Here is a 15,958-nt window from a genome sequence, read left to right as displayed (position 1 = left end):
TCCCTTAAAAAAAAATAATAATTTGTTTTTTAAAAAATCAAAATTATTTTTTTACCACACCCTTATTACCTATTTTGACAATCCCAACCCCCACCTACCAATTCCCTCTCCAAAAAAATTAATGTTTTTAATTTATTTTTAAAATAAATTCAAAACTTTTTTCTTCTCCCACCCTTTCTATCGTATTCGTTTTTATTATTTTTGTTAAATATATACAAAAACTTTTAAAAAACATATACTTATCCAATTTGCATAACGATCACACGAATATAAGTAAGAAATAACTTATTTTTCTAGAAAATATTTTTCTTCCTTCATATCGAACGCACCCTAAAAAAAATATTTTTTAGATCAAAAATTATTTTTCTAAAATATATTTTTACGCTTTAGCTAAACACTAGAATGGATGTTTTGAAAAATATTTTTTCATTCATCAATCAAACACTATAAAATATTTTCCAAAAAATATTTTTCATCCACCAACCAAACATAGAAAAATAAGTAAGAAATGAACTTGTTTTTCAAGAAAACATTTTCTAGAAAAATATTTTCCATGAAAAACATTTTCATTCGTACCAAACACACCCTAGATGATGTTTCATGCACACAATCATTTTAATATAAATAGCAATTTTAAAATGTTCATAAAAATTGTTTTATACCGCTTTGATAGTCTCAGAATTATTTGGTAGTGATGTAAAGCGTTTCTAACTCATCAGATATTTTTGTCTATCACGTTCCACCAACCAAGCTAACCTTTGTCGGTCTTAATTCTGAGATTGTGGATATGGAAGTTGTAAGTTGGACAAATGTCTGAAACAGATAAGACTATATATATATATAGTACTATTGAAAAAGAAAAAGATAAAGACTATAAATTGACTGATTTAGCAACTTCTTTCTCAAATTTTGGAAAGAGAAAAATAAACTTTCTAAAAGAGGAGACATGAACCTCCTCTGGAGATTGGTAACCCCGAACATCGGTCCACAAGTTTGTAAATTTGCGAAAAGGTCACTCAAATCTGTTAAATTTCCATTTGGGTCCTCAAATTCCCTGTTACATGGCATTCATGTCTTTCATTGCCCAGTAAGTCTTGGATAATATGTAGTGTATGTAACAGCACTACCAGCAATATTCCTAAACATGGGTAATAGTGATCTTTTGGATGTGAGACAAGAATTGAATTCGTTTATTGTGAATAGGATGATGTTGGAATTGTTGCAAAGCTATCTGATTGCATAGCATCAAAAGGTGGAAATATTCTCACTGCTGATGTTTTTGTTCCACAAGACAATAATGTCTTTTACTCTAGAAGGTAATTTTCTCTGAATTTCTTATCTTGTATTATCTCAAATGGATTATGTGTTTGGAAGATTTTTTGGATGTTAAGGTTTAATTTTTATGATTTTACTACCATAGTTGTTACTTTTAAAATCATGACGAACTCAAATTGTATTATTTCCCTATCTCAATTTATGTAATATTGTTTGACTTGACATGTAATTTAAGGAAAAAAAAAAACTTCTTGTGGTCTAAAATAAGTAATATATGTTTGTGTGCAGTGGTGGAATTAGACTTTTGATTAAGGTTGTTCGTTCTGGACTATGCTTCTCTAGCTTGTATGTGCAACAACATGTATATAACCATAAATATTTATATTTAACTTATATATTCGAAAAAGTTTTCCACGAAGGGTGTTCATCTCACCACCCTTCAGTCATTGTAGCTCCGCCCCTATTTGCGTGACTATAAATCAATCTCAATAAGAGTGAAATAGATATTTTAAAGTTAAATTGTTATTAAATACAAAAAATGTGTAATTTTTTTTAAACGGATTAAAAAGAAAATTGTGTCATAGATTGGACACAGGGAGTTTTTATTGAATATGGTGTTTTTTACATGTATATCTAAGCCCTTGTAGTAGTCGGAGAACTATTAAAAAAGGGGGCTTAAGTTATATACGTACATTGTAAGTGTAAAGATCTTTTACATAACGAGTGTAGTTTAACAATAGTTACCAATTAACATTAACTGTACATATTTACTTGTAATTACTTTATGAGTGAATTGATTGTGTAAGTATGCTTTACATAGATGTCAGCATATGTAGTGATTGATTCATCATTGGCAGGGAGTAGAACTAACCTGCTCATCCTCAATGGGTCTATGTGCACAGCTTTGAAGAGCCAAAAAGGCTTTAACTGTTGCAATTACACACTGACCAGGAGTATTCAGTCCAAGATTAACTTATGGATATTGTTAGGGTTCTTTCAGGTCTCTATGAAAATGTTTAACAGCGTGCTTTATTGACTCTATACACTATTACTCTGTATCTCCTACTTAAAAGATATTGTCATTAAGATACTCAATAGTGAAGACTGAGCTGCAGGGGCGAACCTATGTTGAATTTTGTGGTGCTTCGGCACCCGTTAAACCAGATGCATACTAGGTATAATTATATAAGAAATATATAAAAATTGATATAGGATTTAAAAAAGAAGCACCCTAAAAAACAAGAAGCTGGTTGGGTGCTGCTTTGGGTGTCAATATGTGTGTTTGAACCTCCTGGCACCCACAACCCCTAAATCCTTTGGGTATCAATATATGTCATTTGAATTTGATCTGTTTGTACAGGAAGAACCTAATATATTGCTACTATGTGTCATTTACAATCTGCATTTTTCTTTTTCCTTTCCTATTGTGGTTAAGGAGGCAAAGTGTTCATTTTGCAAGATGTAATAAATCAATGGTGTTTATGTGCCTTTATAAGGTGTACTATGTGATATATGATTCAGAATTAGAATTAACACTCTGTCAGATACCTTGAATAGATTAGTCATCTATGCTCAAGGCTCTTTTATTTTTGTGTTTTCCTTCTCCCGGTAAGTCATAAGAATACAAACTAATTCTTGCTTCAATCACAGTGAGTTTACTTTTGATCCAGCTATATGGCCCCGAGGAGAAATGGATGAGGACTTCTCTAAGCTATCAAGGATGTTCAACGCAATGAAGTCTGTTGTCCGCGTTCCCGAAATAGATCCCAAATATAAGATTGCAGTTCTTGTTTCGAAGCAGGTTCTGATTCCAAGACTGGTCAACAGCTGATTATGTGAATTCTTCTGAAATCTATGGAAGTCTTTTAAATGTTGATGTAAAAACTTTTATCAATTTCGTGCAGGACCACTGTCTTGTAGATTTGTTGCACAGGTGGCAGAATGGTAGGCTTCCTGTTGACATAACCTCTGTAATAAGGTTAAGACCTAAGCATAAGCAATTTCTTCGTTATATTAGTATATTTTTTTTTTTTTTAAAATAACTTTCTTGTAAAATAATTAGTCATGATGTAAAATGTGTTTCTTTGTTTAACAGCAACCATGATCGAGGTCCAGATGCTCATGTGATTTGGTTACTTGAAAGGCATGGGATTCCATACTATTATTTGCCAACAACTACGGGGAAGAAAAGAGAAGTAGAGATCTTGGAATTAGTTCATGATACCGATTTTTTGGTACTTGCAAGATACATGCAGGTAGTCAAAGTTCTGGGAAATTGAAATCTTGTGTTTTCTCTTGATTATGACAACCATTCTGCTGGTCGCTAGCGACAGTTATTACTTATTTGCACGTAACTTGTTTTGTCTTGTTTGTATAGATGGTTCAATTTAAATGATTTAAACTGGTTGCTTACAGTTTACCTGAATTATGATCTTCAACATTATAAATCGGGCATTCTTTAAGTTGCTTTTTAAAATATAAAGTTGCACTTTTTTTCTGCAGGTATTCTCTGCAGAGTTCTTAAAAAGTTATGGGAAGGATATCATTAATATTCATCATGGCCTTTTGCCATCATTCAAGGGTGGGAGTCCATCTAAACAGGTTTAATTGCCAGACCCCTTTCTTTAGATGTCATTTTCCACTTTTCTCTGTGGAATTTTATTGTGATGGGTTACAAAATTAAAGCATTTATTTGATAGGCTTTTGAGGCTGGTGTTAAGTTGATTGGTGCAACAAGTCACTTTGTTAGTGAAGTACTCGATGCAGGTGCAATCATAGAGCAAATGGTAAATATTCCTATTTGAATTAGAACTCCAAATTAGTTTCGACCTGGATTTTCTGTCTTCTTGTCATTGTGCAAATAGTAGTCCTAACTAGCTTTTTCTTTCTTTTGATTCCGTACTGCTTCATGACGCTAATTATATGCCAACAATCAAAATTTATGCATCATTACGTCGTCATGTTATCAAGACATGCTTGTTTGATATGCATGCTCTTCGATATTTTGAATTTGAATCCAACAATTGTCCTGTTGAATGTTATACAAGACCAAAGAGGTTGGTTGGCTTGAAGGAATATGATGCAAAAGAACAAAATTATTAAGGAAGTTCATTTATAAGTCGAAAATATACAAATCTATCTACTTGTATCCCCTTCCCATCTTAGCATATCGCCCCCAAGATATCCATGTTATGGTTTTAGAATTTCAACATCAAGTTTTTATAGCAATAACCTTTCCTCTTTCAGGTTGAAAGAGTTTCCCATAGAGACAATTTGCGAAGCTTTACTCAGAAGTCTGAGGATCTTGAGAAACAGTGTCTAGTAAAGGCAATTAAATCATATTGTGAGCTGCGCGTTTTACCATATGAGAAAGACAAGACTGTTGTATTTTAAGTATAACTGAAGAGGGAATGAGGCTATCAGCATAATTCTCTCAACATTTAGTCTGTCATACAGGATAGTCTGTATATTTGTGTTGTAACTCTAGTATATCGTTATATGACTAATTTATACAAACACACTATTAAACAAAACTGAAGAATTGACTGGTTTGTACAATACTGCACGGGTAAAGGAATTGTTCAAGGGGAAAAGAAAAAGAAGAGAAAATGACAGGTTCTTCTAATCATCTTAACATCATACTTTCTTCAATGGGTGTAGAAAATTTTAGATCTTTACACAAATAGCTAGTTGGACTCATTGTTTACTTTACCTAGTTGGTATAAATAGATTACACCGATTATATATGGTATACAAATATTCTAGATGAATTATATATAAATATTATACATTCTCCGACTATTTTTTGTTTAAGCAACTGGGTGGGCGCCTATTTAGGCTAATGCTTCGATTTTTCTGACTATGGTAAGATGAAGATTGGTATGAAGTGATCCTTTAGAAGTTTACTTTCTTTTTTCTCCATTTGCATAACTAGGCTGCTTATGAGCAAATATTTAGGTGGTTACTGTGATTTTCAGGTTACTTAGCTTTGTTACACACAAATAGTTTTGAAGTACCCTTAGTCCTCAAAATAAACCATACATGATATTTCATTAGAAACAAACTTCTTGCATGACATAATATACAAAGCTTAAAGTAAAATCAACATTGCATTTGAAAACACACAAATAAACATTGAAGACTTGCTCGGGCGGATGTTCCCGTTGATCTTGACTTTACAAATTGTCAGCTTGTCTTTCAACTCGGAGTCCGGCCTTCTTTTTCTAAGCATAGTCTTCTGAGGTTGGAAGTGGGGTGTGTGATCCAATAAAGACATCTCCATAAATAAACCCGGCCAATCCTCCACCAATGAGTGGGCCAACCCAGTAAATCCAGTTCTGAGAAAAGTCTCCTGCAACTACAGCAGGCCCAAATGATCGAGCTGGGTTCATTGACCCACCACTGAATGGGCCTGCTGCCAAAATGTTGGCCCCAACAATGAACCCAATTGCAATGGGTGCAATGGTTCCTAGTGAGCCCTTTTTGGGGTCAGCTGCTGTGGCATAGACAGTGTAGACAAGTGCAAAGGTGGTGACTATCTCCATAACCACTCCCTCGATTCCACTGAGCCCAGCAGCAACTCCATGAGTTGGAACAGCCTGCCAAAATCGCATAATGAGTCCGTTTGGATTAGCTGATTAGAAGTAACTGATGATGGTGATACACATGACTGCTAAAAAGTACTTTTAGACGTTGGAGTTGATTTTATAAATAATCAGTTATATATGTGTAATAAGTGTTGAAATTAATAATAAGTTGTTATATGTGTTTGGTGGTGAATGGTGATGTGCTCAACACTTTATTCTTTTGTTAAAATGACTGAAATGTTGCTGAAGTTATTTACCAAAAATTTATAAATCTAAAAGTATTTTTACATAAAAAAGATGGATGACGGAAATAAATTACATAAATAATCAAAATTTATGTTTTAGAAAGAGTATTTCAGAGGTTACAAAAGATATTCTGGATATATAAAATGTAAAAAGTTTGATCAAACTGATACTACTTATAAGTTGTAAAATCACAGTAGAAGTGAACAACTTATGATTTTTTGGATGATTTTGATTTTTACTACTTTCAGTATTTACCAAATGCATAGAGACCAAACAATGCTTGTAATCACTTGTAATAGGATTTCAATTAATAATTAGTAATAATGAACAACTTACCAAACCATTAGTAACAAATTTAAGGAGTAGGCAAGCAACTGTGGAGCCAAGCAATTGGGCAATCCAGTAGAAAAGGCCAGTCAAGATGGTGATGTTTCCACCTACAGCCAATCCAAAAGTGACAGCTGGGTTCAAGTGACCACCTGAGATATTGGCTGCCATGGCGACCCCAACAAACAATGCAAATGCATGAGCCACAGCCACTGCTACTAGACCAGCTGGATCAAGTGCTGCATTTGAAGTCAACTTATCTGCAAAAAGCAATTACATTAGTACTACTATATATCTTGATATAAACTGTAAAACGTTGAAATCGTGAAAAAAGTCTTTTATGAAATACAAGGTAATGTTACATATAATACAGACTCAATATGGTAAGGCTCTTTTTCTAAACCCACGTAAATGGGAGCGTAATTCAATCAATTGCTATTTTTATTATGTAGTGCTAGTTTAATTCAATTAACCTAGATAATCGCCCATCCAAATGCTTAAGTTAAAGCTTAAACATATTCAGTGGACACAATATATATGTATAACTGTATAATACTTCCTCCGTTTAAAAAAGAATGATCTTTTTAGTCCGTTTAAAAAAAAATGACCTCTTTGCTTTTTTGACAATACTTTAATTTCAACTTTCCACATGGCATGTTTAGGACATTTTGATACGTTTGACACAATTTTAATTTAAGGCCACAAGATTCAAAAGTCTTCTTTATTTTCTTAAACTTTGTGTCAAGTCAAAGTAGGTCATTCTTTTTTAAACGGAGGGAGTATATGTATAGTCAATATCTAATCCATGTATTTCTGCTAAGAAATGCAAATAGCAAATCCGACCAACTATTTGTATAGTTATTGTAATATGTGAGTTTCATTAGAGAAATGTCACTTACTATAAGCTATAGCAGATCCAACACCAGCAAATACAAAGAGTAGAGTAGCAATAAACTCAGCTAAGTAGGCCTTCAATGACCCAACACTAAAAGAGTCACCAATGCTACCAAAGGCAATCTTCACCATTTTTCTTTTTGGCTCTCACTAAAGAATAATGTGTCTAAATTAAAAGAAGCTCAATTAAAGTCACTTGACAATTTAGTTTTGCTTAAAACTTGATGCTTCTCATAGTTACAATAATCTCTCTTTATATATCATAGTGGGCTGGGAAAAAAATAGTAGTATTGCGTTAGTTTATATGCCGACCACGGGGCCTATTTTGAGTAGACTCCGGCAAATGATTGGCGCCGTCCAACCGCCTATATGCTTTTTTTGATTTATTTTCATTCATTACATGTTGATGGTTTCATTGAGACCTCTAAGGGTGTGTTTGATACGAAAGAAAATATTTTTTATGAAAAATATTTATTATTGTTGTTCGTCAAATAAGTAGAAAATATTATTCATATGTAATCTGGTTAAATATAGATGAATTCAAGATTTGAAGTTCATGAATTTCTATAGCGATCTCAAATTAATATAAAAATAGTTAAATATACAATGAAAAGTTATTGACTCTAGAGAAAAGTAACTTGTTTTCTCTAGAATTTAATGGTGTCATTTTTTTTTATAATAAAAATAACATAAATTCCAACCTTATTATTATTTACATTCACTTTCTTAATTACTTTACTCTCTCTCCCGATTCATATACATAACAAAGGCCGACATACATAGAAACTTTTATATATGACAAGGCCGACATATACATAACAAGGTCGATTCATATACATAACAAGTATGACAAGTCCGACATATACATAACAAGTATGACAAGACCAGCATATACATAACAAAACCGACTCATATACATAAACCGACTCATATACATAACAGGGCCGGCATATATATAGAAAGCTATGTATATTTTTAGAGAAAAATGAAATTTTTGTAATATGTTTGGAGAGATGAAATTTTTTTGTAATAAGTGAAACTTAAATTGTGAGTTTGTGTAATTTTTAGTTTTTTTTTAAGAACTTGTTTTTTGGAGTAAATATTATGTAAAAAGTTGACCGACTGAATAAACGATTGAAAAATATTTTCCTTCATTACCAAACACACCCTAAGATATATTTCATTGTAATGGACATTATTCAAGAAATGAATTTAAAACTTTGAGTAGATAAGCTTAACTAATACAACATTTAAAAGTGATTAAAAGAAATATTTTAGAAAAACAAAAAGAGAAGGAGAAGAAAAGGTAAGCTCCACTAATGTATAATACTACATGTCTGATGCAAAGACAATTTATTATCATGTTTAAAATAACTAAAATGACGTTCCAGCACATAAGGGAATCATTACAATGTCGATGATACTTATAATTAAGTTTCTACCCCGTGAGGTTGTGTTTGGTATGATTTGTAAGTTATTTACTAAATTGTTCTTTTTAACCAAAAATAATTTCTACATTTTGATGGTCGTAAATTGTTGGAAATATTTACTAAAAAATAAAATATCTCACGTCGGTTGAGAGAAAATAACTTGCCTCTTCTTGCCAATTTAACGTACATGCGAATATTATATTTTAACTTTAACTACTCAAAATTATTACCAAAGCTGAAAGCACCACAAATGGTATAAGACTGTATTTTAATATCCGAATATTTAAAAACTGATATAGAAAATATTAATACGTATAAGATAAATCTTTTCTTTGAATATATTCTCTAAGAATATTTTATATCACATCAACTACTCACGAGTGTTTTCTTGTTTTAGCCAAAATTAAAAATAAAAAGAAGGCATATTTTGTAATTCTTTCTTTTTGGGTTGTAAATAGCGTTTGTTAGGCAAAAAAAAAAAGGTTATATTTTGTACAAGAATTCTTGCAAATTAAACTCCAAATGGTGTTTAATATTACATATTAACGGTTAATTTCATGGAGACGACTAATTAAGTCATACGCATTCTAATGATACTCAAGAAATGAATTTAAAATACTGTTTAGATAAGCTTAACTAATGGAGTACAACATTTTAAAAAGTGATCCTCCAATTTTTTTAGATTTAAAAGAAAAAAAAAGGAAAGAAGAAAAGGTTATCCAGAATAGTATTAGTACAAGATGTTGTCATGAGTCACGAGCAAAAAGAGAAACAACTACTATTTCCACCTTAGAATAAACTAAAATGACGTGCCAAGACGCAACAGAATTATGATAATGTTTATGTTGATGATAATGATAATTAAATTAAAGTAATGAGGTATGCTTAGAATAGTTCCAAATTTTTAACCAACAATTATTCTTTTTACTAATTATTGTCCATTGAATGAGAGCCTTAGAGTAATTGGTAATTGTCATGTGATCAGAAGGTTCATGTGGTTCAAACCTTGAAAACACTTACTGAAATGCATTGTAAGACTGCATACAACAGACCTTGTAGTGGCCCTTCCCCGAATCCTCTTAATAGTTAGAGCTTTAATGCATCGAACTGCCCCTTTTCTTATTAACTAATTATTTTCTATTGTTTGATTATCTTAAACTTTTGAAAATGATACAAGTGTGTTTGATGTGAAGTAAAAATATTTTTTTAAAAAATAAATGTATTTCTTACTTATTGTTTAGCAATTGGTTATTACTAAGCAAGCAAAAAAATTACTAAATTACTATCTCAAAAATATTTATATGTAATCTAGCAAAACTATGAAAGATGAATGACATTAGAAGAGAGCAGTGACGAACTCAGAATTTAAGGATCGCGGGTGCTTAAAAAATAAAAAAGTTGAAAAAATAAAAAATCCCTCAATGAGGTTTGAACCCAAGGTGTCCTTTCAGAGATCAACTTAAATGTTAATGCATCCGACAAACTTTTTGTTTTAATGGATGCTTTTATATATTTTATACCTATTTTCATATATTTCCTATATAATTATACCTATCTCGCGTCAAATTTAATTAGTGCCGAAACACCCCAAAACTTAAACGTAGGTTCGCCCCTGAAAGTAGGGTTTAAGGACGGGGTTCAAATGGTTAAGGTGTTGGGGTTGGAGTGTTAAATGGATAAGGACAAGATAATGAACTTTGAATTATCATTACGAAATTTGTTTTTCCTAGGGATGCCATTTTTTTTTATTTTTAAAGAACTTATATTTTTTAAAAAATATATATATTTTGACTAACTAAACATGAAAAAGTTAGAAAATCATTTTCCAAAAAATATTCTTCTCCGTGGAAAATGGGAAAATATTCAACAATAATGGGAAGAAAATGATTAGCTTCAAGTTACCAATTTTAACCAGGAGGAAATCACTTTCAACTTTTACTAAAAATTTGTCACCAATATATCACCCTACTACTTCATCTCCACCGTCCGCGAATATTATAAGTTGCATGTTTTATATTCAACTAAATATTGAAAAGGAGAAAAAGGCAAATATAAAAATTGATATAGAAAACAATAATTCAAGATAATATTTTCTTAAAGAACTAAGACTTGATACTGATAGATCCATATGTAGGTCATAGCAACTCGTAGGATTTACAAATTACAAGTTTGTGTGGTAGGTTAAAAATTTATTGAATTAAGGCAGGACCACCTTATTTAGGAAAACATATGGTGTGTTTGGTATGATGAAAAATGTTTCCTATAAAACATAATGTATTTCTAGAAAATATTTTTTTGAAAAATAAGTAATTTTTTATTTACTTTTTAATGCTTGTCTAAGTAAGTAAAAATTACTAATCCAAACATTTATATGTAATCTTGTAGAACACTATAAAAGCAGAATAGTGTGAGTCAATGAGAAGTGGAGGTTCAAGGGTGGCGGGCTGTCGGGGTTGAGATGGCCAAGGGGTTGGAGGTGTTAGATGGGTGGGAATTGAATTAGGAGATAACTGACTAAGAATGCCATTTATAGAACTTATTTTTCCTACTTTCATTAGGAAAGTCATTTACTCATTTTTAAGAAGCTTATTTTTCTAAAAAAGTATTTTTCAAAACATATTGACCAATTAAATATAAAAAGAGGTCATAATGACGTCTTTTCATATTTCTCTCTCTCTAGTATAGTACTCCATACATTTCGATGTAAAAGTTCTTCCAAAGTTTGTTTCGTTAATTTTCCAAACAAGCAAAAAAGGTCTTTTGAATAAATTTTTTTTTAATGAAAAGATAAAGATTTAATTAGAAAAGTATAATTATGTTAGGAAATATAAAGCAGAGAACAACAAAAATAGAGAGAAGAGTAGATAGTTATTCTTTAAGTATCTCTTGAGGGATTGAGGATACAATGAATAAAACTCCTTTATTTATAGGGGAAAATACTCTTAGTTTCTCTCTAAAAGATAGATATTTCATATTCTAGTAGATATCAACTAGATTTTAATAGATCTTATCTATATTCTCGATAGACATTCACTATAATGTAAATACATTTATAACACTAATGTCTAATTAATAGATAATGAACCTTACTAGAAAAAATTCGGTGGAAAAAAATTTAGTGAAAGAAGAAGATTATACATCTCTAATAATACGTATTTCGGCTGCCTCATTAAAAACCTTACAAGAAAAATCCAGTGGGACAAAACCTTGAAAGGAAAAAAGAGTACAACGTGTATTCTTTGTTTCTCCTGATGAGAACATCAATGAACTTTTACATCTTGATCTTGTGCACCATCTTCTTGAAAGTTGCAGTTGGAAGAGACTTGGTGAATAAATCAGCCACATTGGCATTTGAATGAATCTGTTGCGCGTTAATATCACCATTCTTTTGGAGCTTATGTATAGAAAAACTTTGATGAAGTGTACTTTGTTCTTTCTTATTTTATGAATCCCCCCGTAAGATGTGTTATGCATGCTGCATTATCTCTGTATAAAACTGTAGGTACATTGTCATATTTCAAATCACATTTTTCTCGAATGAGATGTATCATGGACCTCAACCATATCCATTCTCGGCTAGCTTCATGAATAACTATTATCTTATCATGATTCAATAAAGTGGCTAGATAGACTGCATATCTCCAAGATATGACAGTGTCCCCACATGTGAATACATTGCATGTTTGAGATCGATATTTATGCGGGTTAAATAGATATCCAACATCAGCATAATCAACAAGTTCGGAACTGCAATGTTTAGAATAAGATAAGATCATGTGGTTGATCTAATTTTAATATCTCCTAGTAGGAGCAGAACCATATCTTGCTAACAAATTAACCAAAAAAGATTATATCAGACCTTGTAGTATTTGCAAGATACATTAGTACATCAATTGTACTAAGATATGGTACTTCATAACTAATTCAATTCGGTATATTTCTCATTTCAGCAAATAATCTATTGCTTAGAAAACTCTCCAAGAGTTCAATAATTTTCAAGTTACAAACTTATAAGGATTATAGATAAGTTTATCAGAAACTTTTATATACTTCAATCATTTTGAATCCTTAAACAAGTTTTGATATGATTTTGTCAAGTGACAACATTCAACATTTCACGTGTGACATCTTCAAGTGTCTGGACTACAAATCAAATAAGTTATATGTTTACCAAGATGCATCCTTTCATGTCACTTTATAAGTGTTTCTACATCATCATGCTTAAATTAACGTAGAATTCAGATCCTCGTAATCTTTTATAATATTACGCCAATATTGTATCAATGATATTGATGATATATCATTTTGTATCAGTTCATAGTACGACATAACATTTTGAGATCTCATCACTTCATTATTTTCAGATACTTGAAAGTCTCATAAGTTTCGTGAAGTGTTAAGTCATAGACTTTTCAAAAGCATATTGCCTTCTTATTATGATTATTTTCTCCTTATCCTTTTCAAGAATTATTTCACGTGGAATCGATTGGTCTACCATGCTTCACGCATGCATAGACTTCATTCTTTAAGTACACAAAATAAGAGCACTTGCAGCTTAATATGAGATGCTTTCGGCATTTCACTTGAACTATCTTTTGAATGAGGATTTGATGATAATTCCTAACATATTTCATAGCCGTTTTATAATCTCCTCTTTATGTTAGGAAAACTAACATACATCCTCCATTTTATTTGAGGAATTCATCTTTGTGCATCATGGTATATTCATTAATCTTATACCACACATTAAAACTATTAGATGAAATAGTTGGTTCCTGACCTTGAACCGATTGGGAGGGAAGAAATAACCATAATTTATTGGTCTAATGCATACAAGTGCTATTGTGTGCAACATATCATATTTCAGACCAACGCATGAAGCTTTATTCTCATTAGCAATGGTTTAGCTATTTATCGAAGGCATTCAATGTCAAACCATCACCATCAAGATGAATTGTCTTGATTGCACAATCTGAAAGTTATGCTCTTAACTCAATTTTATTGAGCAAGCACCTTTATAAATGTCAAACTGCAGGTTGACAATAAATATACAAATGATCATCCTATATGGATGCATCTTAATAGATCATATGACGGGTGAACGGGCCCTTGTTTACCTTTTATACTTTTCAGATTTGAATGGATCCAATCCCAATATTAGTTGGTCCTACTAACTTATCATGACAATAAGCGTCATAAACATTTCTTGAAGAATCTTCTGTTTCTTCAATACATGTCTAATACTCAATATACACATTATTTGGGATGTCGCAATCGTTCATGTCAATTTATGAACTTTTATTTTAGCAAACTCCAAGTTTACCATGACATGTACCTTGTACTTTAGTAAATTTCAAATTTACTATTACGTGAATAAATTTCAGACTTGCTATTTTAGAAGTAGATTTCAAAATAACTCTTCTCAGTTATTCTGCCTCTTTCGGAGGTGAATTGTGATACCATCACAATCAAGTGCGCGTTTGCATTAATAAGCTTCTCATTCCCCAGGAATGAAATATAATCGTGCTTTAAGCCTATCAAAATTCTGATAGCTTATAACCTCTTTCATGACACATTGAGGCATGCATATCTTTCAGAGTATACAGTATATTGCTACCACATTCACTTCAAGAATGGAGCAAATTGCCATTTTTCAGACTTATCATATATTGCCACCACATTCAGTTCATGAAATGGAGCAAATTGTCATCTTTCAGACTTTCATATATTGCTATCACATTCACTTCATGGAATGAAATGAGTATATTCAATGAATTAGATTTTGACTTTTCACCGCATACCCATTATTTTGCCTTAGCCATCATAATATTATCAATATGATGCATTGAGATTCAAACTCAATGTCTTATTCATATAAAGACATCTTAGGCATATAATTCGGTGTAACTTGAATTAAAGACCCATATTTAATTACTTCTTATAATTATAAATCAATTCGAGATAATCAATATAAAAAAAAAATCTTACCTGATTTAGACGAATTCTACAAAAAAGACCTTAACAAGAAAGTTATGCTTCCACCTCTTTAACATTCATCTATAACATATGTCAGATATGTCAAAGTAGTTAGAAATATGTAATTCTTGAAAGTTTTAAGAGACGAAAAAAAAATCTAAGTATCACATGAAATTGAAGTTGCATGAATTATTACCGGAATAAGACTCAACACATAAGATTGAACCTTGTCATATTGAAAACAAATATAAGAATTTGTCCAATCAAACATACAAGTGCATAATATATCATTATAAAAAATTGATCAGAATGCACACGATATGAAACATGTGGTATTGTGGTATTACATATACCTTCACTAGTTTTGGCACCACAATTAATTTTTTCATAATAATAAAAAAAAAGAATAGAGATAGTAAATATATCCAAGAACTTCTTTAAGCAAATCATTATAACAGAGGGAAATATTAAAGCCCATGATATGCAGTAACATAGATTATAAAGAATATATATATCAAATCATGATGATCGCATAGCTTCCGATCTAATTTATTTTCTAAATTAAAATAATTTTAGAGACTCGTGCTGATAACGTGTTATAAAATATAAAGCAGAGAACAACAAGAATAGAGAGAAGAGTAGATAGTGATTCTTTAAGTATCTCTTGAGGGATTGAGGATATAATGAACAAAACTCCTCTATTTATAGGGAAAAATAATTCTAGTTTCTCTCTAAAATATAGATATTTCATATCCTAGTAGATATCAACTAGATTTTGATAGATCCTATTTATATTCTTGATAGACATTCACTATAATGTAAATACATTCATAACATTTCTCTTTGAATGCATGTGTCTCGTAAAATTCTTGATAGATATTTACTATAATGTAAATATATTCATAACAAATCAAATCTTTCTATATATAACATCTTTTGCTCTTATATTTTGGCTTAAGTCATCAATAGCTCTTTTAAGTTGTCTCAAAATTTCACTTGGACCTCTCAACTCTAACATGTACCTACCAGACACCTAAATTATTCAATTATATACCTATTAGACACAAAGTGTTGATGTGGCAAGGAAAGTGTTATTGAATTTTCTTAGGAGTGTGAATAGAGTATCAAATATTTTTTTTGTTAAGGAAATCACACATCAATTTATTTCATTAATACATTTCTAATAATGATAATTTTTAATTTAAAAATAATAAAAAAAAAAGC

At 31.1% G+C, this 15,958-nt stretch overlaps 2 protein-coding genes across 3 annotated transcripts; one reads left to right on the top strand and one right to left on the bottom strand.

The window, feature by feature from the left end:
* Positions 1 to 653: 653 nt before the first annotated feature.
* LOC107874896 (formyltetrahydrofolate deformylase 1, mitochondrial) lies at positions 654 to 4,808 on the top strand. Its single transcript, XM_016721603.2, has 8 exons — positions 654 to 1,087; positions 1,204 to 1,316; positions 2,926 to 3,076; positions 3,180 to 3,253; positions 3,371 to 3,530; positions 3,778 to 3,876; positions 3,975 to 4,061; positions 4,522 to 4,808. Exons 1-8 carry the CDS (start codon positions 947 to 949, stop codon positions 4,666 to 4,668), a joined length of 972 nt encoding a protein of 323 aa, XP_016577089.1. The 5' UTR covers positions 654 to 946; the 3' UTR covers positions 4,669 to 4,808.
* Positions 4,809 to 5,300: 492 nt separating this feature from the next.
* Positions 5,301 to 7,595, bottom strand: LOC107872944 (probable aquaporin TIP-type RB7-5A). Of its 2 annotated transcripts, none has more exons than XM_016719629.2 (3): positions 7,334 to 7,595; positions 6,444 to 6,694; positions 5,301 to 5,873 (listed from the first exon to the last, which is right to left on the bottom strand). In XM_016719629.2, exons 1-3 carry the CDS (start codon positions 7,458 to 7,460, stop codon positions 5,499 to 5,501), a joined length of 753 nt encoding a protein of 250 aa, XP_016575115.2. In that variant the 5' UTR covers positions 7,461 to 7,595; the 3' UTR covers positions 5,301 to 5,498. The 2 variants fall into 2 exon arrangements, with proteins under 2 accessions (XP_016575115.2, XP_016575116.2); XM_016719630.2 differs by lacking the exon at positions 7,334 to 7,595 and adding an exon at positions 6,908 to 6,946.
* Positions 7,596 to 15,958: the final 8,363 nt, after the last annotated feature.

This window comes from Capsicum annuum, chromosome 6, assembly GCF_002878395.1.
Source record: "Capsicum annuum cultivar UCD-10X-F1 chromosome 6, UCD10Xv1.1, whole genome shotgun sequence".
Lineage (NCBI taxonomy): Eukaryota > Viridiplantae > Streptophyta > Magnoliopsida > Solanales > Solanaceae > Capsicum > Capsicum annuum.
This window is presented reverse-complemented; position numbering and strand designations above follow the sequence as displayed.